The following is a 26,667-nucleotide window of genomic DNA, read 5'->3' on the forward strand; positions in this document are numbered from 1 at the left end:
CATTACTTCAGGTTCTTCAAAATGTGCTTTCTCAGTTGGTCATGCCAGTTGAATTCAGTCTCAGAAATATTTTTGTAAATTTAACAATTATGTCATTGTTCCTTTCTGCATTTATTTGGGTGAATTGCTTGATAGCATTTTCTCTATAGGCATGAGGTCAAAGATTGAAATGAAACATATTCTGCACATCACTGTCATTTTAAATAGAAGACTGTAGTTAATTCAAGTGGAACCTCTTAATGATCTCAAAAACTGCATGAATAGCTTGAAAAAATATTTGCTTATCTTGTTTCAATTTGCTTTAAGATTTCAGCAGATGGGCAGAACATGTGCTAATCAAAACATTCATATTTACTAGGAGGGTTGTTCTTCATGCTTTTCTAGTAAATGATAATCTGGTATTGGTGTTGCAACAGATGTTGATTATGCCTGGCTTCACACTTTTAAGAAGAATGTGTGGGAGTATTATAATTATGGTATCTTTAAATGTGTGTATTTACCATACCTAGTACACACACATAGAAAGCAAACTTATATTGATGGACTCTCTGTCCACCTCTATAAATGGGCATTTTTACACATGAATAAGTGCATAGGCCTGTTCAACTATTATATTTGATGCTTGTTAGGGAGCATCCTCATCTGGAACTCATATTCCATGATTGTGGCAAATATTGTGGTAGTATTTATTCAGAAGCAAATATAAATCATATTTTTATACACTTCTTATTCAGCCTTAAAGCATTCTGAAGAAAACACTAGTATGGCCTCCTAAGTTTTACACTCCTAAGACAATCCTGAAATTAAATGCATTTGAACAAGTTACAGAAGTAAGGTGTGTGAAAGAGTAGCTTACCCCATCTTTCCTCTTGATAACAGGAAATGAAACAGGTATTCTTTTTCCCATAAATAATATACAACTAAACATAGATTAAAATTTATTTGTTTATTTTTATTCTGTTCAAATGATTTTTACTTAGGAGTCAGAAAAGTTTAGAGACTCTGTTAGTACACATGAAAGAGGTAATCCAACTTTTTGATCTGGACCACAACTTTTACTAGTCTCTCTCAATTTCTCACTTGTTAAAATTTTTGCTTTAAATTTTTCTCTGGCTTTATCAATTCTTACTTTATAATCTATTTGAATGCATGCAATTTATTTATACACCCATGCCCTTTATTTACATGCATGTTATTGGTGCATTTTACTAGCAAGCAAAACTTCAGACCTCAAAAGTGAGGCGCAAGAATTCAGTGAAGAACTACAGATAGACAGTTACCACATTGAGTGTTTCCATATGATTAGTACTTGACATGATCCTTTAGCTTTCCAGTCTTTCTTTTCCCTTAGAGAATATTTTTAAATTGTCAAAAGGTTTTCTTTCCTATAAAGTAATTTAATAAGCTCGATTTATTTATTTTTGCAAGATGAAATGATCCTATATTTTTCAACTAGAATTTCTAATTGAAATAGACTACAGAATAAAGATGGTTCCTAAAGTTTCCATAGCACTTAAAACTATTGAAAAATTTTTTTAGAAATTATTTTTATCTGTGTTTTGTTTTATATGTCAGTCAGTTAAGTTCAGAGAGAAAGGTCACTGTGCTGCAGTCTATAGGTTTGCAGTATACATATGCATATATACATATGTAATATGTAATATGCATAATCCAAGAATAAATAAAATAGATAATTTTGGTATATTATATGTGTAGAAAGGAAAATGCACCATTTAAATACATATTAAAAGTACCAAATAAAGTCCAAGATTTAAATAAACTGTTTAAATCAGTTCTTAGTCACTTTGCATAAGTGCTAGGGCTCGAAAGTCTAAACAAAATAAAGATAATGCTATCTGAGTTGACCTCAGCATATCATGTCAGTCTGAGGATTTAAATTTTATGGTATAAACAGAGACTGAAGTGTTTACATCAGGCTCTGTTTTCAATCTGCCTTCCCATAGTTTGCTCCTGATTCTTCTTTCCTTGACTGTTTTACTTAGCGTTCACATCTGTATTCTTATATCAGTCTCCAAGCAATAAGTAGCTGTTTCTTGAATTTGTGGGAAATTTTGACAGTGAATATTAGTACAGTGATTCCTTCCCTTTGACAGCTGACAACAAATTCTTCTTGGGGAAAAAGACATTGGTCTCTAGAGTTGCAAATGTAAGACAAATATTAGCTAGGACAGCAAATACAAATGACATTTCTCTATGAATAAATTTTGAATTGAATGTTTCCTCCTAAGTGCTCTGATTTCTTTGCCACGATTTTTCATTGAGTATTTTACCCTCTTCTCAGGTTAGTTCAAGATATGAGTGTTGCATATTTGAGAGAGGAGGAGCTAAGTTCCAGGTATCTCCATTCTTTATGGATGAATTCTTCATAAAAAGAGTATTCTTCATACTGACTTGATGCCTTTGGTTCAAAAAGTTTATGAAAGGACAGATTTATTGAATAGTTTTTGAACCAAATCATAAATTCTGGAGAATTTCAGGTTGTTCTTAAGTGATAAAAGTTGTCATGTCACTGTATTATATTGCATGAGATGTATAGTTTAAGCATGTAAGTTATATTCAAATATAGATAGTGCAGACAGCTAGAATGAACATATGTAATTTTATTTTTAGAAAATAAGATATTGTACTTTACAGATCCAAAATTACTTAAAAAAATCCTTAGGTTGGGTTTCAAAACAGGAAAAAAATAACTGTTTTATACTTTGACAAAGCTATAAATGAAAAATCCACTGGGAAATAATTTGTTATTATATATACACGAATAAAAATAACTTTTTTGGGGGGTTCTTTGAATGATTCTTCTACAGCACAAAACTTATGCATTACAAATAGACTCCAAGGCTTGCAGATCTATTATGATTCATAAATAATTACATAAAAGGTCCAATGTTTAGATCATGATTGCTCTTTGATCATATGTGAGGATTAAATCAGAGCTTTTCTTTGTATCTAAGAATAGAATTTTCAGCTTGGAGGAATTTTACACAGTTGAACTATTTAGTCTGAAAGAACTATTTAGTCTGATTTTACTTTAAACAGTGTCTTTTACTTCAGTATATTTTGAATTTTTCAAAATCAATATAAATTTTTCAAAGTCAATAAATATCAAATACATTTCTAAAAATAATAGTAGCTTTTTATTTTTTTAATAAAAGAATAGATGTTTATATAATAGGTTTAAATATTGTTGGTGATTTTTCCTCCAAAAACCTGTTACTTTCTTTCTCATATTTTAAATGATGTTCCTTATAATCTTATAAAACAGTTATAACCAAACCCTTTACATTATATTGTAAAAGTGATAAAAAAAACTTCTAATAACTGACTGTGCAGATGTTTGGTTCCTTCCTTTTTGAGTCAGTGAAATTTTACTTTCTTCCACTTTTTTCTTTTCTCTTTCGTCCATTTCAAATGTCATTTCATCACATTGGACTCTACCTCTTTCCTTCATACTTAGCTGTACCATATAGAGAGTCATATGCTAATCAAAACAGTCATATTTATTTATTTAATAGACAATTAGAGGGAGAAAGGGAGGGAGGGAGGGAGAGAGAAAGGCAGGAAGGCAGGAAGGAAGGCAGGAAGGAAGGCAGGAAGGCAGGAAGGCAGGAAGGCAGGAAGGCAGGAAGGAAGGCAGGAAGGCAGGAAGGCAGGAAGGAAGGCAGGAAGGAAGGCAGGAAGGAAGGCAGGAAGGCAGGAAGGAAGGCAGGAAGGCAGGAAGGCAGGAAGGCAGGAAGGCAGGAAGGAAGGAAGGAAGGAAGGAAGGAAGGAAGGAAGGAAGGAAGGAAGGAAGGAAGGAAGGAAGGAAGGAAGGAAGGAAGGAAGGAAGGAAGGAAGGACAATGGACAATGTTCCTCTTCTCATGATCATTAAATGGGCTCAACAATAACATCTGTGGACTATCAGTGCTCTTTAAAGTGCCATGTCTGCTACATGGCTTCCTCATTTTAATAGTGAAACTAATTAAAACTGTTCTAATTACTATTCTGCAACTGCATCTCAAGTGTCATATGACAGAAATTTCTCTCATGCTAAAGTTTTTCTATATATGATAAGTTTTATCTCTGATGCTTTGGGAAAGTGATGTTTTAAGGGGACCATATACACAGTGCTTTGGCAAATCTGCAGTTGGGCTATTGTTGCTTGAACCAGCAACTCTGGTGAATATAGATAGACAGTAAGCTGAACGACTACTGATTTCCACTAACCCTGTCTTAATATCAGTTTTCTAGTATCTTGGCATTTTATTTATTTTTACTTACTCTCCTAAAAAATAAGACATAATTCACTTTTTCCTGTTCTCTCTTTAAAATAAAATAAAAAAGTATAATAAAATAAATGGTGCTGTTGTATTTCAGTTTTATTTTCCTTATCTGTTTGTATTTTCAGCTTTTTATGTTTTGTTTATAATTTATCTTTTCCCCATTTTTCTGTTTAGCTATTTGAAAGCCATCTCTTTTGAGTGTATTTTTATCCTTGGTATTTATTTTTTTTACCTTGCAGATTAAGCATTACTATTCTGTGCTGAAGCTCTCTTCTCTGACTTTCCAGTAATCATTATTAGTTACATTTATTAAGCTATGTTGGAATACTAGCACAACCATCTCTTTAAATAAAGCTACTAATTTGCATTATTTAATATTTAAAAATATATTCCAAATTCTTCCAGTTATGCTGTGTTATGATATATCCATGAATCTGTAGTTGTTAAGTGTCTATAACATACCTTTCATGTGTGTTTTTAAATATTCATATTGGCTTCCAGTTTTTATTGTTTGTATGTTTCTTTCCTCATCAAAGAAGCATTTCATTTCTGTGTGAAACATGTCCTGGGGTCATAGGATAATTTCTTATGATAATTTGTAATATGCCACAAAATATCACTTGTCCTTTTAGTGCTTTTCAGTCTAATTGCTAATTCATTAATCCACAACTTCAAATGCTCTGACCTTTTATTTCCAAAGTAATTTGTCCCAAGCTGAATAAGCATCAGTGTGTCCCTGACAAGCAAGTAGTCATATCTCCATTGTTGCTTGAAATCCTGTTTTTCACTTAAATCAAAGGTATATATTCATAGACTCACAAAACTTCTCATCAAATACTTTTCATGTCTGAATTTATCAATGTAATTCACTCAAATATGCCATACTATGCACTTCCTGTTCCTTTTTTATTTCGTTTCAAAGTAAAAGATCAAAGAGATGGTCTTCTACGAAACAATACAATTTAATTTCAAACCAACAGCTTAACATTCATCTCTATGCTCACAAGATGACAGTTTTCGTGCTGCTTTGTCACAATCTAATAAAGGTTATGTATGATATTCCATGGAAAAATGTGCAAACAGATTCTAACTCAGCAAAAGTTATGTAAAAATTGAACTTCAGGTAGAGATGCATAAATCTACCAAAAGTTCCAGAGAAATGAAAGAAAATCAGTAATCTAACATGCCAACGAAATCCTAATCCAGAAGTTTAGATCAAGTTTGCAAAACTGTGTATTAATTCATCAAGGAACATATATGTGCATATACGAATTCTCTATTAAACTGTTAATGATTTCAAGTACAGGACAGATGAAGATGTAGTTTCCAATATAACAGCAGTTGTAGGTGAACAATTTGTTTTCCAAAGAACAAGGAATTTCCAGACAGTTTGCATTTAGTAAAGCAAGACCCAGTAGAATTTCTAATATTACAGTAAGGCATAGAGAATAATAAAGTATATAATTTTTCCCAAAGGGTTATAAATGTTAATTTATTATTTTTTTAACTAATCATGTCCTAGGTTTCCCAAAGAAACTAGATGAAAAATTTTAACTACATTTGGAGCAATTTCACATCAAAGGTGGCAGAGGACTTAATCAGTAGGGTCTTTTAAATGCTCTGAGTTGTGTGGATTTTTTCCTGGAAATCTGTACTCCAGGGATAGTTTACTTGAAATTTCTTAATAGTAAGTGAGTGTCGCTTTCTTGTTTGTTTAGCTGCAATATGCCTGTGTATTGCTCTTTTACAGTTACGGTATGATGGACATCTCTGGCTAATGCACTTGGGCTTATAAAATGATGTTTTCTGTTACAGAGAAATATTGTGTAGTGAACAGTTGTAATTAACTTTCACTGTGCTGCCAGCAAAGTAAAGCATAACCAATAGAGGCAGTGGCATTAAGTTTTTCAAATGAAACTCCAAACAATAATGCTTTAGCTCAAGCATCATCTATGCTTACAGTAATGATTAGGAACAGATTGGATCCAGGATTAGGGCTGTATTCATAAAAGTATTAAATTTTTCATATCCTCATACCTTTATCTGATCTCTTACTTTTGTTGCTATAATGATAGTAAAGAATGGTAGAAAATAACATTGGGATTTTTGTTTCTATGTGTGTGCCTGCTGAAGTGAAGTGCAAAAGAAAAGTAGAATTCTCTAATAGCAGAGTTAATTTCCATTGGGGCTTATCCCTTTTATTAGGGATTATTAATAAGGCTGCAATTTGTCTTTTACTCATCTCCAAAGAATTTCAACATATCTCAAAGTGAACTTTTCACGGAAGATAGGGAGGAGGAACTGTGGAAACTTTGAGTATGTCAATTTTCCTGGAAACACCATTCTGGTAAAAGAGTTTCAGGATGTGCTTGTGGGAGGTGTGTCTCTGGGAATGGTGACCATAACATGTAATCCATACAGTTTGGGGAACTGGACAGTATCAAGTCTGATCTGTTATTCTCAGGGCATTGAAAATAATTCAGTTGTTTAAGCTAATTATACTAATATCAAATAGAGTTAAAAAAAAGACAGTGGGTGCAACATTATATAAGTCCAAAATACATGAAATGAAGCTGTGTGTATTTTAGGAAGAAAATCATGTTACTTTATCGCCATACGTTGAAATTGATCTGAACAGTCAATTTTTATTTTGCAATTTCCTGACATCTGAGGGCGCAAATATGAGGGCAAATGTGTGGTAAATTCCAAAGATAAGTAGCATTTCTTCCTGAGAAAGGATATTAGTATGAAACAAGTACATATACACACATACACATGCATGCCAATGACTGCTTGTAAGGAATGTATGTATATTATTATGTGATAATATACATACCCTGTGGGGCAGGGTACTCATATGCCAGAAGAAACTGTGAAAAAGTGTGCATACCTGTTAGAGTTTTTTAACTCAGGATATTGGATAAAAAAATGACATACTGAGATACCTTTTTATTTCTAAAAACCATCTTATGTAACACAAATTATTAAAAGTTTCCTTTTAAGTTTATAAAGGCAAGTTTCAAAAAAAAAAAAGTATTAAACTTGAAGGAAGTTTTTTACTTCTTTTTCTGCTTTAGAAATGTATACAGTAATCCATTACTGGAAGATTCATTATAGAATGGAAAATAGATCGTTACTAGAAAAACATTTGTATTTTGCTAGTTTTTTTTTTTTTTAATGTGGATCAGTATTATAAAGAATGCTACATTTATTCTAAAACACGTGTCTTGGCAAAAATGTATCAAAAGCCATTATTGACATTCATGGCAAATGATTTTCTTTATTAGTATTTAAACTTCATTTTTCTGGATGGAAAAATAATTGAGCTATTTCAAATATCATGTGCAACATTCAGCCCTGTCAGACCCTGTCTTATGATCTTCAAGTTAGGTTTAAAGTGATCCTTCTGTCCCTCAAAAGGTCTACTGAAATATTGTAATGCGTCATAATTCCAAAATGTAAAAGCAAAAAACTAGGGTAAGATCTACACTTATATTATTGCTACAGTGTAATAACAAAGAAAAGACAGTTCAGTTAGGAAAAGCCACCACAGAAACAAGACTTTTTCTTTAAGAAAAGACTGCTCTTTTCTGGAGTAATCCCATTGGTATTAAGGTTTTGCTGAAGGAGCAGTAGAAGCTTAGTTATTTGAGCAGTTTCTAGTTGTCTTCATAATTGTAAAAAGGATTTTATCTTTTTTATCTGTTACTTGTAGCTTAACGTGGGGATATTGTAATATTGTTGGGAACCAGGAGACTGTATGCCAAACCTAATTTCATTAGCTGCAAAGTTTGTCTGCAGCCAGAATAGAAATAAAACTGCAATTTTGGTACAGAAATGAGTTAAAAAAATTGGAAAGAGAAATTACTTACACTGCAGAAGTAAAGAATTGTTGAGATCAAAAACTGACCCTAGATATTGCCTCATCCAAATCACTGATCAAAGCATGGTCAGCTACAACAAGTTGCCAAGGGCATGTTCTATCGACTTTTGACTGTTCCTAGGGACTGAGACTTCTCAACTTCTTTAGGCAACTTGCTCCAGTGTTTGAATATTCATAAAATAAAAAGTTGGGGTTTATATATTTAAGTCAATTTTCCTGCATTTCATTTTCTGCCTGTTAGCTCTTTCACTAGGCACCACTGAGAAGATTCTGGATCCATCCTCTTTGCTTCCCCTTTCCCTTCAGTTATTTGTATTCATTCAGCAGATCTCACTGTGCCTTCTCCAAGCTAACTGGTCACAGCTCTCCCAAATCTGTCCTCATACGGCAGGTACTACAATGTTTTAGTACTCTCCATAGCTCTTTGCTGCATTCATTGCAGTATGTCCCTGTTTCTCTTGTACCACCTTGGGCCTGGACCCATCAATCCACCTGTCCACTTGTCTCAAGTGCTGAGTAGACATCAAGGATTACCAATGTAATAATTTAGTAAAGATCAAGTCATTGTGCAAGATTTGGGCTAGAAGGAACCTTAAAGACCATCAAGTTCCAAACCTTCTGTCAATGGCAGGGAATCTTCCACTAGACCAGGTTACTCAGGGCCTCATCCAACCTAGCCTAGAACACCTCCGTGGATGGGGAGTCCACAGCTTCTCTGGGCAACTCGTTCAAGTGCCTCACCACCCTCATAGTAAAGAATTTCTGCCTAATATATAATCCTCACCTACCTTCCTTCATCTCCCTTGTAAGAGTTCCTCTCCAGGCTACTTGTAGGCCCCCTTGGTGTACTGGAAGGTTCTGTAAGGTCTCCCCAAAGCCTCCTCTTCCCCAGTCTGAACAGCCCCGCTCTCTCAGTCTGTCTCCATAAGAGAGCTGCTTCAGCTCTGGAATCAATTTACTGTCTCTCCACTCGACTTGTTTCAACAGGCCCTTTTTGTGCTGGGCTCCCCAGAGCTGGATGCAGTTCTCCAGCTTGTGTACTCACAAGAGCAGAGTAGAGGGGCAGAATCATCTCACTCTCCTTCTGGTCACACTTCTACAAGTGCAGCTCAGGATGCAGTTTGCCTTATGGGTTACCTTCAAGCACACATTGCTGGGTCACATAGAGATTTCAGTCCACAAACACCTCCAAAGCCCTTCTCATCAGGGCTAGTCATGATTCACTCTCTGCCCAGCCTGCACTTGTGCTTGAGATTGCCCTGACCAAGGGGCAGGACCTTACACTTGACCTTGTTGAACTTCATGAGGTATTAGTAACGCAGATAACGTTACTTAAATCTCCATTGACTTTCTAACTGGGCAATAGTTAGACTTGAATTTGTCTGCATCTTCTTGTCTTGGAGATCAATTTTTTTTCTTGTTACATAGGGTGTTCTTATTCATTAAGCATTTGTACTCCTCTGTTTGTCCTTGTCTTCTAGAATGAAGTAAAACTTCCCTTAAATAGGGAATAAATTATAACAGTATTTTAAACTGTTTCATAGATTTCATCTTATAAATATCAGAAATGTTTTAACTCAGCCACCACAGATTTCAGCCTTAGGATTTATGTTTTGTTTTCATTAAAGCTGATTGTTAATAAGTTTTTCTGGTATCATTACTACTTAAATAATGCCTAGAGCCTGGATGAGCTTTTTTCAAGTTAAGTAATTGTAACAAGTTTTTCAAATGAACTTGATTATATATACACTCTGCAGAACAGAACTAAATAAGGGTCTAGTGCATAAAAATACTGATGATATTTTTCTTCATTAAATTTGACAATATTTCTGAAATATAATCTTTGCTATATTGGCCATTTTTAATAATTGTGGGACATGTAAAACATTGTACGATACAAGGTTTTGTGAATATTCACAATATAAAACCACTTCTGCTTTTAATTTTGTATTTGATAGACTTTTCTAAAAGGACTTTTTTATTATTGTTTATAACAGTTATCAATTTTAGTTAAGTATAAGACTCTGGAATCTAATGATTAATTGAGAATTCCAGAGTCTGGATTGTGATGTCTGCATGAAAATGCAAGTGAAGGAAATGAGTGCACAGGAGGTTGATTTTGTCCATATTAATAAATTTTGTTCCATTAATTAATTAAGTTGATGAAATTAACGATTTCAAAAAATTGTTAATTGAGTATTGTTGATCAATAAGAGGTGGTATATCCTGCTGTGATCTACTTCCATTCAAACGATATGCAAAAATGTTATTAATCATTTTGACTCCATTGTGAAAAATTGAAGATGACAAAGTAATACAGAAAAATGGGATTAAGTCAAATTTGGCACAAGTCAAACTTTATTGTGTGATGAAATGAGTTCACTGAAACAATTTGATAAAACCCCATCCATTTGAGAACAGAAATTACGTCAAAATTAAAATATTTAGGATTTTTTTGTCCTGAGTGCAGTGACTCAAATTCTAGATGACAGCTGGTTAGCAACTGGGAAAAACTGCCATATTTCCAGGAAGTTGCAGTAAATCTGGAAAGTATAACAATAAAAATGTTAGCTAAAAAAGGAATCACTGTTACCTGTGTACTTTATTTCAAGAAGGTATGCTTCAGCATGGTGTCTAATAATTCTAATATTTGGTAAACATCTCTAGTACAAAAATACTATGTTAAAAAGAGTGGGTAAAACAGCAAAGAACTGAAACATTTTAATGTAACTACTCTTATTTTAGTTTTTTTTTCTTTTCTCAATGGGGGAGTTTCCCTTTCCTGAATTCTGAGCCACAGTATCACACAGTTTAATAAATGTCTTTTGACGTTTTCTTCTTTCTGGGGGTATTTGAATACCACTCTTGTAACAATTAGAAGAAATGTTTGTACAAAACTCCTGAAATGAAGTGATAAGAGGGTTTTTTTACTGTTAAAATGAATAGTCACTCATCTTCCTGTTACATATAGTTTCATGACATACTGCCTCTAGTCCTTTTACGTACAATTTGTTTATCTGTTGATTAGACTGAAGTTGGTGAAAAATAATTTAGTGAAAGCGTATTTTAAATCAACAGATGGAAATGATATCTATTTTTAATGAGTACTCAAAATACATCTATTCAGCTATTGAATCTTATCCATGATGGCATAGGCAAATGAGAACTGACTAGCATAACCCTGAAGAAGAGGAAATAATGTAAATTAACTAATTAGAGAGTTCCTTCTGGTTTAGTACTATCATTTTTCCTTGACTAAACATTTATGTAATAGCAAAGAATGAATCAGAAAACAATACCAAAAATCAGTTCTAGACAATGCTATATTGATCAAAACATATGCTTTATCTTATTTAAAAGGCACTGAAGGAAGGATTCCATGCATTCCATACATTCCATTTTTGTCTAGTTGAATTAATATAGGAAGTTATTTCTATGGTAGTGGACTGAATGCAAAGCTTTTCACTAGAAAACCTTTTGCTGTTAAAAAAAAAAAATCTACCTCTAAGTAAATGATCTTGTTGATTTCTAGATCAGGATCCTGGCTAATGGGAGAGTAGATGAAAAAAAATTAGTTACCAATGCTATTCCAGACTTTGCCAAGAAAATAATTAGCCATGCTGTCAAAAGAAGGTCTAAAGAAATGAAACCACAGTGTAATATTACTGGCAATTAAATGAATCTGAGTAAATCACATGTCTTCCAGTGACTTTTTGTTGCTGAACAAATACCAAGAAGCATCTCAGAAGTTGCAAATATATGTCTTAGGTGAGCCAGTGTCTATTGAAACTCTCATCATATGTCACTTACGTTAAAGTACTTTATTATGTTAATAAAATAGTAACTGCTACTGTTCTATCTCTATGAAATATTGTTAGAAATTAAGTTTAAATTATACCAGTTAGGGTCCCACAAATAAGAAGTTATGGCACCTAAATTCAGCTATCAAATCTGGGTCTTTAAATATTTTTTTTACTTTATGGTATGTTATTCACATTTAGCAAAGGCGATAATTTCTAGTAGGAGTTTTGCAGTATCTGTGAGGAGGTTATCAGGAAGCTTCATCTGGGCTTTTCACAGAAGAGCCTGGCAGGAAGACTAAAAGCAACAAGCATAAGCTGAAAACCTCCAAGGGTGGAAATTGCATAACCTCTCTAAACAGCCTGCTCCACTGTTTGTCTGTAGAAACTTTTCCACACTGTGGATAGACAAGCAGTAAACCGGCTTATCCAGAAATGTCATGTAGTCACCTTCCTTGGAGGTTTCAACACTGACTGGGTAAAGTGCAGAGCAAACTGGTCTCATCCATGTGGATGCTGTGAACAGAAAATTGCACTAGAGACCTCCTGATCTCTCCCCACTTCAATTGTACTACGAGCCTGTGAAAGGTAGGAGAGTAACAATTTCTGTCAAAGTAATGTAAGTGGCTAGTTAAAATAAAAATAGCAATAAAGCCCTAATAAGTTCCTAGTGGTTTCAAAGAAAATTAAGATCTTGCGACAAGACCAAAAATTTCCTGTGGGGTATAAAATTTTCTATAATGTAGCAGCATGAACAAGGTAGTTTAGGATAGAATGTAAGCTTAAAAGCAAATTACAGATCTTATCTTTTCTTATAAGTGGCAGGGAAATGCACTTCTGTGAACAGGAATAATGCATAAGGTCTCTGCATTAAGAGTGTGTTAGGCAGGTTTAAAGAATTGAAGCTGTGCTTTAGCCTTCCTCTTTTATCTTGGGGATGCATTTTCTCCAAAGTGAATATAACTGAAATTCAGGTTAGGTTAACAGTCTCAGAAATTTGGGGTGGCTGAAGAAGCTTGCATATTGATTTAAGGTCTTAAACTGAGGAAACATAGTGGATTAAAAAAAAGCTTTATGAAATATTTCTTTTGAAAACAGGCAGTTCCTTTATTTTCAAGAATAATTACAGGCAATAAGTGCATTTCTTCCTGTAGAGAAGTAAAATTACTTAAGTGTCTTTTCAGTATATGTTAAGTTTTGTGTATATTATTCAATTACTAAATGATTGTACTGACTGACTGAATAAACAACTGAGAATCGATAGTGTATGATTCCCTTTGTATTTTTAGTATAAACATTAATGGTTGATAAATCAATGCAAAATGTGAGGAACAAAACTCTTACCAGATGACTCAATTTACATTGGCTAAAAAACTAAATTATTATGGTGGAATATTGTGTAATTGTAGGGTCTAATAAAAAATAGCTATTAGCCATTTCATTGTTTCTAATTGTATTTAAATTTTTCAATATTTTGAACAAAATAGGTAAGACAAAAGCTTTTCAGAAAATTGTCAGCAAAAGAAAATTCAATCCATGTTTATTTTTCCTTTCCCTAGTGCTATTAGTAGAAGCTATGAAATTCTTTTAAAATTCTATTTCCCCAAAATTATTGTGATTGTTTCTCCAGGTTTTATAGAGTTAATTTTCACAGAAAAAGGAACAATTTCTGCAAATACCAACTTTCTGTGCATGCTATGGCCATACGCTACTCAGCATTAATGTGGAGATTTCTTGCTGAAGTTATTTGTAGCTGCGAGCATAGATTGAATTCAATACAATTTAAAAATCTCTCTTCTTAAAGGATATGTACAAAATTTCAGCCCTGTGCAAATAAAAAAATGTCCTCCCTTTTTTTCTTTGAATACTACTTTATGTAAAATAGTCAGTAAACAAACTTCTTGGAAGTAAAATGTAAGTGAAGAAGCAAAGGTGGATGACTTTAGCCTGCCCTAGGCACTTCTGTACAGAAATAAATCAGGGATACCTGAGTTGCTGGTGAATGAGCATTCTACAACTGCACAGGGTAGCAAGACAGGGAAGCTTTATACATATGTGAATGCTTATCAATTGTTCCCACCTTGTTCAGGAAGGGGTTACGGTCAGGGCTGTACCTACCTGTGTCATGGTACTTTCAAGGGATGCTTTCCTGCCTTACTGTTATGATCGAGCTGAACAGGGCTTCACTGTTCAGCTGGTTTGGTCCAGGTTTGTCAGGAGTTCCTGAGGGGTGGTGTGGGGCAGGTAGGAAGAGGATGCACAACCACACCTTATTATCTGCAGTGCAGTCCTCTAGCACATAGTACAGTAGGCTGTACAACTCCTCCATTTTGCTCAGGACTGTGCCTTGTGTTGGAATGTCCTTGTCAGACTAACAATCTAATCGCAGTTGTAACATTTAGTTGGTGAAGAATTTTTCTTTGTAGCAACTAGCTTACATACCTCACCAATTCTTGGATGATGTTATAAAAAATTCTTTCATCTCAAGAAAGAGTAAGTGCTGCTGTGGATTGTGTTTTCAGACAGATGTATCTTTTAATTCATTTAAAGAATAGAAGCATGCATATATTCAATATAAAAAATGGAATCATCGATCACTGCCAAGTGAGAAAAATAATCTTTGTAATGGAATTTATCAAAAAGCCATTTTAGGATATGCTAATTTTTTAATGTTGTTAAATGTCAACTGATAAAATACTGATTTTACACCATTCCTCCTCTATTTGTCCCTAGAAGTAAATAAATGAGCATTCTCTTCCTTGTATATCTCCATTATAGCTGTGTATGGGAGAAACTGGTACTAAACTTCTGGAAACTTGGCCCCTGCTTTCTCATAATTACAAATTACTCTTTTCAGAATGAAAGAATTTCCAGGAGAATTGAGCATTTTGGAGATAAAAGATATTAACAAATGTTGCATGTGGTAGTGTTACATTTTTAAGTTAGTCATTTCCCCAGTTATTAAAGATTCCGTTGCTGTTGTTGTTGTTAGATGCTTAATTTTCGTACAGTGATATTTTAGTTAAGGAATATTGAAACAGAGATTCTCAGCTCTGAAGAGAATCTTGAGATGTCAAGTTATGTACATAAATTATATCTGTCCTCTCTGGTTGGGATATCTGTTTTATTATATCATATGAGACATATAATCTCTTGATCAGTTATTTTTCTAATTTCATCTGCAACTTGGCTCCACAAGAGATAATTACAACCTATATTAATTTGTATATGGTTATGTTTCCATCTAATGACCTAGGGTTGGATTTTTTATGGTATTTATTAAAAGAAATAATTTGTTATTTATTAAGGTTCTGTTAATATAATAAGACAAAAATTCACATCTACCAACAGCCTTCCAAAAGATCTAATTTATCTGTCTTTGAGAAGATGCCTCTTCTGTAAATTTCTAGTCAGTTCCCTTTAGACTCTTAGGTTAAGGTCTGCTACTTGCCTCACAAACTAATAACTTGTGTTGTTATATTTTAGATATCTCTACATGTTGACCTATAACTTTTAATTCTAATTAGTTTTAGTTTCTTTACCATTTTCTTTCAATATCAGCTGGAATATCATCAATAATATGCAATCCATAAAAAGTCATCCACTGTGGAATTAAACCTTGCTTTTTTGATTCATAAGTTCTTAATACCAAAGGAAATGAAGTGCATGTAATTTTTTTGACCAGTTAACCCTTACCAAAAAAAGTGAACAGTGGAACAGAGTTTTTCATTGTAACTGAGAACAGTAGATCTAATTACATAAATGGTCATAACAAGAATTGACCATAGAAGAGTTTTGTGTAAGGTGAGAAAGTAAAAAATAAAGGGAACACTGAAATGCTACATCGCATGGAATTTTGGATGTTACACAGTATAGACAACACCAGATGGGCAAAAAGTACATAAATGTATGAATTTACTTTATTTGGAATAATATCTCTTTATCTTAAAACAGGCATTCTGAAAATGGTGTAATTAGCAGCTATGTTAATTGGATAGGTTACTTGGGTAACAGTATTCCATGGTAGCTATACCATTTCTGTCATTACATACCGTTATATGCATATGGTTTATAAGGAATTCTTAGTTTACAGCTTTCCAGGTCTTGCACTGTAAACTTTCTCGCTCTGAACTTTCCTCTTATGTGCACACACACACATACACATGCACACATTTGCAGGAGTGTTTCAAGAGCTGTTGACAGAGATTAAGAAGTAGATTCTGTAGATTTTTTGTCACTCTGATTTCCATTAAGTTCTGATTAAAAGAATAGCATAGGGCATTTACTAGTCTCCCATGATTTATTCCTGTAATAACTAAAACTAAATGATAATTGATTTTTGTTTTAAAATAGTCTCCATTTTTGAACAGTTTTAATCCTAAAATATGAAGAACTGCCTCCTGGCCCCTTCTTTGCACTTATACTAGCATATTCACATCTGCTTCCCAAATGTATTTGCTTCTGAAGAACACAGTGAAGGAGTGACAAAGAGAAGACGTATGTTGAAATGCACAGTTAATAAAGTTTTAAAGTATGTAATAATGGATGTTCATGCTTTCTGCAAGGTGCAATATTTTTCTTCACTTGTATCTCTGTATTAGTGCTTTTAATTTTTTCTAAATGCTATGTCAGTTTAGCAAAGAGGAAGTAGAATAAATATGTTATCTTATTTTTAGGGAGAAGAGAGTTTTAAATTTCAGACAACCTAGTACAAGAACAAATATTCCATACAAAGTTGGTGTTTTGCATAATCTGCAAATTGATTGTCTGCTTCAGCCTGTTTCTTCTCACTTATGGCCTTTTTCTCTTTTTGTATTTCTGTTAACAGAAAGCTGACCTTGCAGTTGCACCATTGGCAATTACCTATGTTCGTGAGAAGGTCATCGACTTTTCCAAGCCCTTTATGACTCTTGGAATAAGTATTTTGTACCGCAAGCCCAATGGTACAAACCCGGGCGTCTTCTCCTTCCTGAATCCTCTCTCCCCTGATATCTGGATGTATATTCTGCTGGCTTACTTGGGTGTCAGTTGTGTGCTCTTTGTCATAGCCAGGTAACATGTCAACTTTTGTGATTTTTTTGGCAATTGTTACCATTTTTTTCTTACTAATAATTGTCAAAAGTCACAAAAATTTTCTTACTTTCATACTTTTATATTTAAACTTCATTATTTACAGAAGAATAATGATGAGGGTTATCACTATTAATATTAATAATATTAATATTAATTAATTAAAATAATATTAATTAATTAATATTAATATCTCCACTGCCATACTGCCATACTAAGTGGACTTTTCCCCTGAGTCTTGAGTACGCTAGTTAGACTTCTTCTTTTATTTGCAAATATAGAAACACTAGAAAGTTCTCAAAATATCTTTTCCCAGTAAGTCTGCATTTAGAAACCCAGGGTTTGCAAGTTTTGTTACCCTGATTTGTTTTCTTGCTGTGGTTCTCAATCTCAGTTTGAGTACTTAGCTGCCCACACTAATTCTACATTATCAAAACTAGGCCTTTACCAGCTGCAAAATAGTTTGTGTAGATTAGTATCTTTGAAGTAGGGTAAAAATATTTATTTTTTAAATTTTGTGCAAGGTGAAATTCCTGAAGTACTTCACAGAATTTTAAGTCTCCGAGTGGAATGTTTTTGGAAGCTTAGTTGAACCCTTGGAATTAAGGAACTTGATGCATCAATTGTTAATTTATAAATTGATTTGATATATCGGGCTCACTTTTTAATCTGTTTTATTTGACCCAAATGAGAAGAAAAGTATATCTTGTCAAAAAATCCCGATATGTTTACCTTTTCCTTCTTAACTTATTAGGGCTGAGTTCAGATGCTCACATAAATACAAACTTGAATGTAACTTTGGCTTTTTCATGACAACAAAAGGAAAAAATAGAATGTAATCTCTTTCCCCCCTTTTTCTTTGCAAGTAGTCACTTGCAATATTTTTTAATCAAATGTATATAACTATATTGGTTTTTATCTCTTTAATAAGATGGGTTCTTTTTGTTTGAGTTGATAATGAAATCTCACTTCAGCCCTGAGATTTTTTGTGATTTCATTCTGTGGTTCACAGAAGATTCTTCATGTATTTCTTTTTTATATTGTGCTGTATTCAGTATCAGGATTCTCCATCTGTCTTTGGTACTCTCTGTTTCATTTTGGAGCAGTTGTATCATTCCTATATTAGGGAGAAGCAATATTTTTAGAAACCAGTATGAAAGTAATTTAGCACCTGTAGATGAAGTACATGTGGTATTGAATAGGATAGATAACACTGAAACATATTTTGTAATTAAAGACTTTACTGTGTACCTTTTATAAAAACCTGCTTTAAAGAGACAGAGTTAGGTTGGAAGTTTCTTGAAAGACCCCTATGTTTTAGTGGACTATATAATCAGAGTGTACAATAGTTTCTGAGGTGTTCCTGCCATACGGATACCTCTGAAAGCACAGCTGAGAATAAATCACAGCTGTTATCCTGTGAAATGCCTCACATAAAATATTTATGCATATGTCCGAAAGTTTTAACCCTGCTGTTATCACTGAAGGACATAATCAGCATGATGCACGGTGCTTTTGACAGGTAGCTCTTGGTAATGTTAGTAGGATTTGTATGGCTGAGTTTCTGCTTATGCTTTGAAAATGTGCCTTGACATATTTTTTAGGAAAGGTAGATTTTCTTAAATCCAAGCCTCTCTATTTTTTTTTAAATTTATTTTTTAATTAAGCTATTTGGCCGATTGAGCTCACTAGCAGGACAGGAAGGAATATTATTTTTTATATAGAAACAACAGATAATAGACCAATAATGCTGACTTGTTTTCACTTGTCTGTTTCTGTGATGAGCACCATAAATTCCTTATGTAATTGGAAGCATTATCTGCATTGTAAAGCAATATGAAATATGTTTTATAGTGAGCAGAGAGGTTTTGTTTTTTTAGAACTGTATCAGATACCTTTTTTACACATAAATTTTTACCAGCCTTCATATCTAGGCATTTTCAATATTTCTTAACCGGTACAATCAAATATTGATAACACATTTAAAAGTAAAAGATGTAGGATCATGTAAGAAAATCTACAGATTTTATTAATAATGCAGAATGACTTAATAGTGTGCAATAGCATTTTCCAACACCATTGCTTGTAAAAGGAAACAGATCTAAATTAAAAGTCGAATTTCCTGCTGAATACTGAGCAGCAAGAAAGCAGAACACTATTCAAAAGTTAAAGACCTGTTTGCAAATACAACTCAAAACTTTTATCTGTCATGTAAAGAGAGATGCTCTAAAGTGTGGTAGTGAAGTTTCTTATTAAGATTTCAATTCCACAACAATCCTTCCATAATGGATCTTAACTACCAGTGTTCCATAATAATTACTATGTGTTTTATAATAAGGTGTGCCTTTTATTTGGAGCAGTACTTAGTATGTCTTTTACAATATAATGTTTTGTAATTAAAGCTTATCAGAGTGTTCAGTACAGAATATTTATTTTAAAATTGAAACCTCCCATTTTTGTGTCAAATCTTTTGTGGTATTGTTGTTTCACCACATCTTCCTAACAATGTTGACATGTAAGTGTTTGGTACATTGAAAATGGAAAGTACCATTTTGTACCAAGTGCCACTTGGATCTCATGCATTAATTAGTGGTAGGGTGATATTTAAGGAGAGATGGAGAAACTAGTAAAAGGTTCAAGAATCTTTAAGAATGAATTGTTGAAAATACTTCCACAGAAATAGAAATCTAAATCTATATCAGTCCTTTTCTTTATTTGCAAGAGCATTGAAGAAACATATGTAAAGAACTGTAGTCTTCACACACTCAATAAGACAACAAGCTAGGAAAGATTTATGTGTTAACTGGAGGGCTTTTCTGTTTTATTTCCCATTTTATTTCCCATTTTATTTCCCATTTCCAAAAAGACAATTTTACTTTTGAAGAGATGTTTTGCATTGTGGGTAGGATTAACCTATACTTGTTGTACACAGTGTTTACTTTAATTGTCATCCTTTGACTCTGCTTTCTCCATAGATGTAAAAACCTCTTAATCTTGTTTGTTGCTGCTATTGAATCTCAGTAGTTAGGGTGGTTAGCCTCTGGAAGTTCCTTGTTTTGTTGTACAGACTGATAACTGATATACAAACCCAGTCTGCTTGACACTAAGCCTGTTCATTTTCTGTGAGCTGAGAAATTCATATAGTATTTTTTTCCTCTTGTGGCAACAGTAATAGAACTTTCTGGTGCTAGATAGCATTGTCTTTTTGTGTCTGCTAGCAGTGTCTTGTGTCATCTGAAATCCTGCTGCATTCCAATACCATAACTTTATGCCTCTGCCTTTATTAGTTTCTTTGATATAGAATACCAGTTAAATTCACAGTTTAGATATGATTAGATGGAAAACTAAGACCTCAGTAAAGCACACCAGCTGGTTTTTTGACATCTGTCAATTACACAGCATTTTCTGATCTGTATAATCAAAAATCTCAACAAGCGGAATTTCTTTTTATTTTTGTCTGTTGCTGCAAACCATTGTTCCAAGCCTGTTGGCTGTTTTCTTACGTTGTTGTATATCAACTTCATAGACACATACTGTCCTTTCTTTTCCATTGGTCTGTGTACAAGAAAAAGGCATTTTCTATTTTTGGCCTGAAAAATCTAGTATGTTGGTAACTGGAGGATCCCTCCCTTTCTATATAGGCAATATGGAGAAAACCAGTTTTATGCTCTGAGAAATGCTTAATGTGTTTTGTATACATAGGTCCTCCTATAAAGTACTTTCAAAATTAATCTTCAGCTGTGTTTTCTTAGGATTATATTGTATTTTTGAGTCTCTTATCCATAATTTTAAACATCCATGTCTTTTTGTGTCTTTTCTGAAAGCATAGATTGGAGACTAAATTCCTTAAATATTTTTGTCAAATAATTTTATGCTTAATTTATTGGATTTCAAGTTATTCCCTGAACACTGATGGATTTCTCTGTGTAGTAAGGTCTTTTTTTTTGCTGTGGACATATCTGTCATAAAGAAATTTACTCTTAAGGGACCTGTCTTTAAAACTGGAAGAGATACAGCTGCTTTAGCAAAGTGCTTCATATTTACAGATCAGATGTGAAGCAGATAACCTATCATGGATAAAATTGTCCACTATTGAGCTCTTGTGCTTCTTACACTGAGCTGTCTGAAGTATCAGTGAATATTGTGAAAATATGCATTAAACTGTGCTCACTGCCATAATTGCTAATTTTGAATCATGGGTTGACATTTTAAAGGGCTTATTTGCCTTTAATTGTAACACATTTTTTATGCTAGGACTTCCTGCCTTATCCTCCCTTTGGAATAATGCTTTTCTGTGAAAACAAAAAGTAACTGTGCCAGCCTCTGGAACACTGAGTTTTTTTGTCAAGTGTACCTGGCAGATTGCATGACAAGAATTTTTCTCTCTCTTTGATGACATTTTAAGCTTTTTTTATTAATTGATATATTTTAGTAGCTATACCAAGAAATCCTTTGTGAGAATGTTCTAGAAAACTTACTTGCGGAACTAAATTTCTTCTCCTTTACATGAGAACTGAGATATTTTAATTTTAAAATTCTAACATTCAAATGAAGTTTCAATTAATAAGGTTATATAAACAAGATAAAGAAATTATATCTTAATTTTTTGCACTCATAAACAAATTATTAAGAACTTGTTTTTTATTTAATCTATCCTACTAAATGTTATAATGATGAAATTGTACAGTCATCTTGTCTGGACAGCAGTCACTAGAAATTTTGTGATCAAGACTTGTCCATGTTATTTCACATATACTCAGATACTTCTAAGTAAGCTTTAAATTTGCTAAATAGTTTACTGTGCTGTATGCCATTTAGATTAGCATAAATATATATAATTAGTAACAGTATTTGAGTAATTTATAATTTTCTATGGCTAGCACACAGATTTTATAATCCATCTCTTTTCTACATAAAAAATGCAAAAAAACCCTGAAATTATAATTCCTTCTCATAGTCATCATCTAGTTTGTATAGTTATTTTGAGAAGTTATGATTTAGATTACAATTAGCGCTTTAAAATTTAAATGTTTTGGATGGAAAATATGGCCTAAAGAAGGACATGTATAGCAATGAATCAAGCAGCAATCTCACTTTGCATTTTGACACTTGGATGAATGCTTTGGTCTTTCTGACTCCTCCAGAAGAAATTTAATGTTAAATTATGAAATTTATAGTTTATAAATAAGCAATTCAGTATGGACTCCTCATCCTAACCTCTCAAGGTTTTCTTGAACCACTTCTGAATGCCTCCAATCTCCTTCAGCTGTTCAAGAAGAGACAAGACTTCCAGGAGGTCTACGAGCCTACATGCAAGAACAATATCTACATAATAAAACAATATCTACATAATAACCTCTATTATAATACTGTTAAAGATCACAGTAAGAGAAAAATTGTTGTCTTTTAAACTTCTTAATATATATATATCCTCCTCATATTTTAGAGGTAAAAATCCCCTGTTCTCAAATATTGGTGCTAGATCAACCTGAAATCCCAGAAACCTATTTGCCATGCATCAAAACGATGAAGAAACTGCTGCCAGCAACATGAATGAAACAGTTTTACTGAGGTTGGCTGCAGAAATCATAACCAACTGCTTTAGAAGTCCAACAGAAAATATAGTGCTTCCCATTGGCTAAATCTCTATATGCATGTTGAAGACAAAGAATATATTCACTTGAAGAGAGTCAATTCTGCATTCCTATGTGAAGAAATTGACTTTTTTTTCTGCCTCTCATGAAGCAGGTATTTTAGGAAAGCAGTAGGTTTGGTGACTTCTACCTCAAGGAAAGCACCTTGTAATACGTTTTTTTTATATCCAGCTGCTTCACCAGGATGTTTATGTTAATTCTTGCTCCTGTGTAGAATACCCTAATCTGATTTTATTTTTTTGTTAATGGAGAGCATAGAAGTATCTTAATAATGCTGTCTAGAATTGAAGATGGCCTAGAAACTCCATCCTTTCTCTTACTTTTTTTCTCGTTATTCTGGAAGACATTGCAAGACTCTACAATTTATTACTATTCAAGAACCTAGGTATTTTTAATGGCTGCACTGAATGGTAACTCTATTCTTAAGGAATTTTGTGTCTCTTACTACCAGCAACTCAATGTCTTCATTCTCACTTGCTTAAGTAACCATTCTGACTCTTACGCCTTCCTACATACAGATGTTTCATATTTTAAAACATATATTTCCATATTGATGGAACATTGCTATGCAGTCCTTCATAGAATCTGAGAGTATTTGTGGAAAGTTGTTTCAAAAGTCATGTTGAACTACTTTTCATTCTGTGATTTCTTCTTTGTTTCAGTTACTCATTTACGTATTTCAGTGAGCATTTCACTGCCCATTCAACAGTATGTTGAATCTTAAGGTTTTGAGGGTGTTCACTAAAGCTCTTGGAGATGATTCAGTTGGATAAACCATCTTCACTAGTAAAATCTTCTAAGTTTTCATTCATGAATAGCTGATAAAATTATGAGTGAACTCAGTGACCTATTTTGATTTTTGACTGACTAGAATTGTTCTATTTGATTCATTTTTTTTCACAGAGTTCATTGCTAGATATGTGTCTGAATGCCATTCACTTTTTATCTAAATCATTATTTCTAATGTCTGCCTGTGATATGTTAATAATTACATTTGCATTCCCTACATCTTTAAAACAAGCTCAGAGATGCTGGAAGATATATCATACTGTACTGTCATTTCTTTCCTGACACACATAATCCTGTTTTATACACTCATAATTAAGTTTACATGCCCAGTTTCCTGTGACTTTATTTTTGCACATTCTATGGCCAAGTTAAAATGTTATAGACATACATAATCTGAAAATTATTTTTGAACATATCTCTGCATTCAAAACAGTGATATTTGTCATAAAAGACTTGTATTTAGTTAATTGAGCTTAACTGAAAGCAAAGTAGGTGTCATCTACCTAATTTGTGTTTTCAAATGTCTTGGATAAACGATTTCCATAAATGAGTCAATATTTGAAGACTGTTTTGTCAAGAGTTTTATGGCATCACACAAAATAATGTTTCATGGGCAGTGATTTGTTAATTTCTTTATAGTGTATTAACATCCATTAAAAAATAGTTCCATAGTCCATGCTTATAAAAATCCATCTGAGGAAAAATTTTTTTTAGTTTTGAATGATTCCTTAGAGTGCAGGGGTTCACCCTTATTTTTAATTGCCCTTGCTAATTACCAACATATATAGTACATGGGAAGAATCTTTGCTTTTATGAAGTAGCTGTCTTGAAAATAAGTTGAGTCTCCAGATAAAGTGCTGCCCATTCAGCTTTTTTTGAAATTGGATCATTTAATTCTGTTTTGTAAAAAGTTTCTTCCTCTATTTGGCAAGAAAAGAAAACACATATTTATACTTGGTACTTTCTATATTTGTTTAGCAGATGATAGCATAGAACATCAATTGTGGCTAAAGAGATGGGTTCCTCTATACATAAAGCTGAATGTTTTTAAAGCTAAAATGATCCTTTTGAGAAAGGTCAGTGCCTCATATTTTTGGAGTTAGGGGATAGAAGGTTTATTTGCTTTAATTTAGGCTTTGTTTATTTCATGTGTTTTACTCTGGCATGTATTGTATTTGTGGGGAGAAGGAAATTGTAACCCTCGCCATAATGCATAGGAGTTTTCTCATGAGATACACAAAGCCTCATTCTCATTCCCTACCTAAAGAACAGAACACAAGGATCTACTGGAATGGAAATAGAAACAAGAATCCAAGAAGGTACCACAGTGTTTTCAAAAGATTTTGTTAATAATTGGGTGTGAGTGGTAATTTGAAAATGTGCAAGGTAGCTGATTGACTGGTTCCTTTTCCATTAGCATCAGTGTCTGAATTTACAGAATACCTGATATATCAGAAAATTAATTCAACCAGCAGCTGAACTTTTGGGTAATATTTTGGTTTTTGTTTGGTTTGGTTTCTTATTTTGGTTTGTTTGGTTTTTTTCCCCCAAAGTCAAAACAGAAAACTGATGTAGGAGAAATTTTATTGAAGTAATTTCATGTATGCATTCTGCTTGGAACAATTGACTAACACTGAACAGTCTCCTTATAAGAAAAGTAGGAGTTATTTAATGTTAGGAGTCATGGTTTCTATTTAACCTTCTTCTGGAGGACTCAGAAAAATAAAATAATATTGAGTAAAAATGGCTGAAGGATTTAAAAGCAATTTTATGCTAAATAAGCCAAACATATAAAAAAAAATTATATTTTTGATAAATATGTGGATGCATGTGCAATAAATTTATTTATTTAATCTAAATTAAGAGGGAGATGTAAACCATTGGAATAAAAGCCAAGATGATACGATGGTTATTAACCTTGTAGAAAATTCTAGGAAGAGATGTTCAGTAGAATGTAATAGCAGTTTATGTAGGATAGAATTTCAGAGTTCTCTGCTGGATTATTTGGTTTCAGGATTACTGGAAGGATAGGAAAGCTTGGGTAACAAAAGTGTTTTATTAATTTACTCATTTATTCTCTAAAATAGACCTTGTGCTGTTACATAATGTTAAAAATGCAGATGTAATTCTCAAGTACTTTTAGATTTTTGTAACTGAATAGTCAATTTTCCAGTTGTTCGGAGTGGTGGAACATGCCTGTTAGAAACTAAGGCAGTTTTACTGAATTTTTATTTTATTTTTAATAAGTATAGGTTTCTGACCCATATTTTCTAAATCTCTTTTCTCTCAATCATCATTATCCATTATATTCTGAGAAATAAATTGAAGTAGATTTTTTTAATAGAGCTAAATTGAAGGGAAAACAAACAGAAAAAGAAAACCCCCAAACCAAAATAAATTTAACAGACCTGTATCTCTTTGAAAGATAAAGCCTTCCTTTCTTGGAGGAAAAAAATTATTAGACTTAGGTTATGGTTAAACATTATACTTCATACCAGAAGTATTTCTTTAAAAGAAATAAGGAAATAAAAAGCAAATTTTTCTTGACTTATTCACTATCCGGAGAAAAATAAGATTGTTTAGTACAAGTTCCTGTAGACAGACATATGGGAATTATTTATCTCCAGGTCTTTCTGATTTAACTGTTTCCAGTTTACCTTTCTTATGCAAGGCTTCCGCCTCTAACTCATTAGAGAATATTAGTCATTTAAGCACTGACAGGGCTTGATCAGAAATCAGCTTGAAAAAATAAGTATGATAACTAGTTTTGACACTGAAATGAAATATGTAGTGTGTCCTTCAAACATTTCTGTTTTATGTATGGAAGTCACTCAGTGTTAGCTCAAATGGTGGTAAAATTGCTTTTGTGTAAATCCAGTCATGTATTTTCAGGCTTAAGAACAGTGGGTGGCTTTTTGTTCTGTTGCTTGGTTTGTTTGTTTGTTTGCTTTGTGTAATTTATTATAGTATTATCAAAAATTTTGTCTTAGGCAACAAAGTTATCCTTCTGACAGGAAAATTATTCAACATTAAAAATTTTGTGCATCATGGTTAAAATTTCCACATCAGCTAAGGGATATAGATTATTTTATTAGAAATTAGTAAGCATTAAATATCAAAAAGTTTGTCATAATAATTCTTACAGCACATCAGAGACAAGTTTAAACAAAAGTAATTTTTATTAAA

The 26,667-nt window shown here is 33.0% G+C and overlaps 1 protein-coding gene across 5 annotated transcripts in view; it reads left to right on the plus strand.

Moving 5' to 3' along the window:
• Positions 1–26,667, plus strand: part of GRIK2 (glutamate ionotropic receptor kainate type subunit 2) — a 353,896-nt gene that overhangs the window by 204,508 nt on the left and 122,721 nt on the right. For all 5 annotated transcript variants that reach the window (XM_086876642.1, XM_086876641.1, XM_086876643.1 and 2 more), the window contains one exon: positions 16,797–17,020. In XM_086876642.1, coding sequence (XP_086732768.1) covers positions 16,797–17,020 — 224 coding nt within the window. The remainder of the gene's footprint in view (positions 1–16,796; positions 17,021–26,667) is intronic.

This window comes from Cyanistes caeruleus, chromosome 2 (genome assembly GCF_971803275.1).
Source record: "Cyanistes caeruleus chromosome 2, bCyaCae1.hap1.1, whole genome shotgun sequence".
NCBI lineage: Eukaryota > Metazoa > Chordata > Aves > Passeriformes > Paridae > Cyanistes > Cyanistes caeruleus.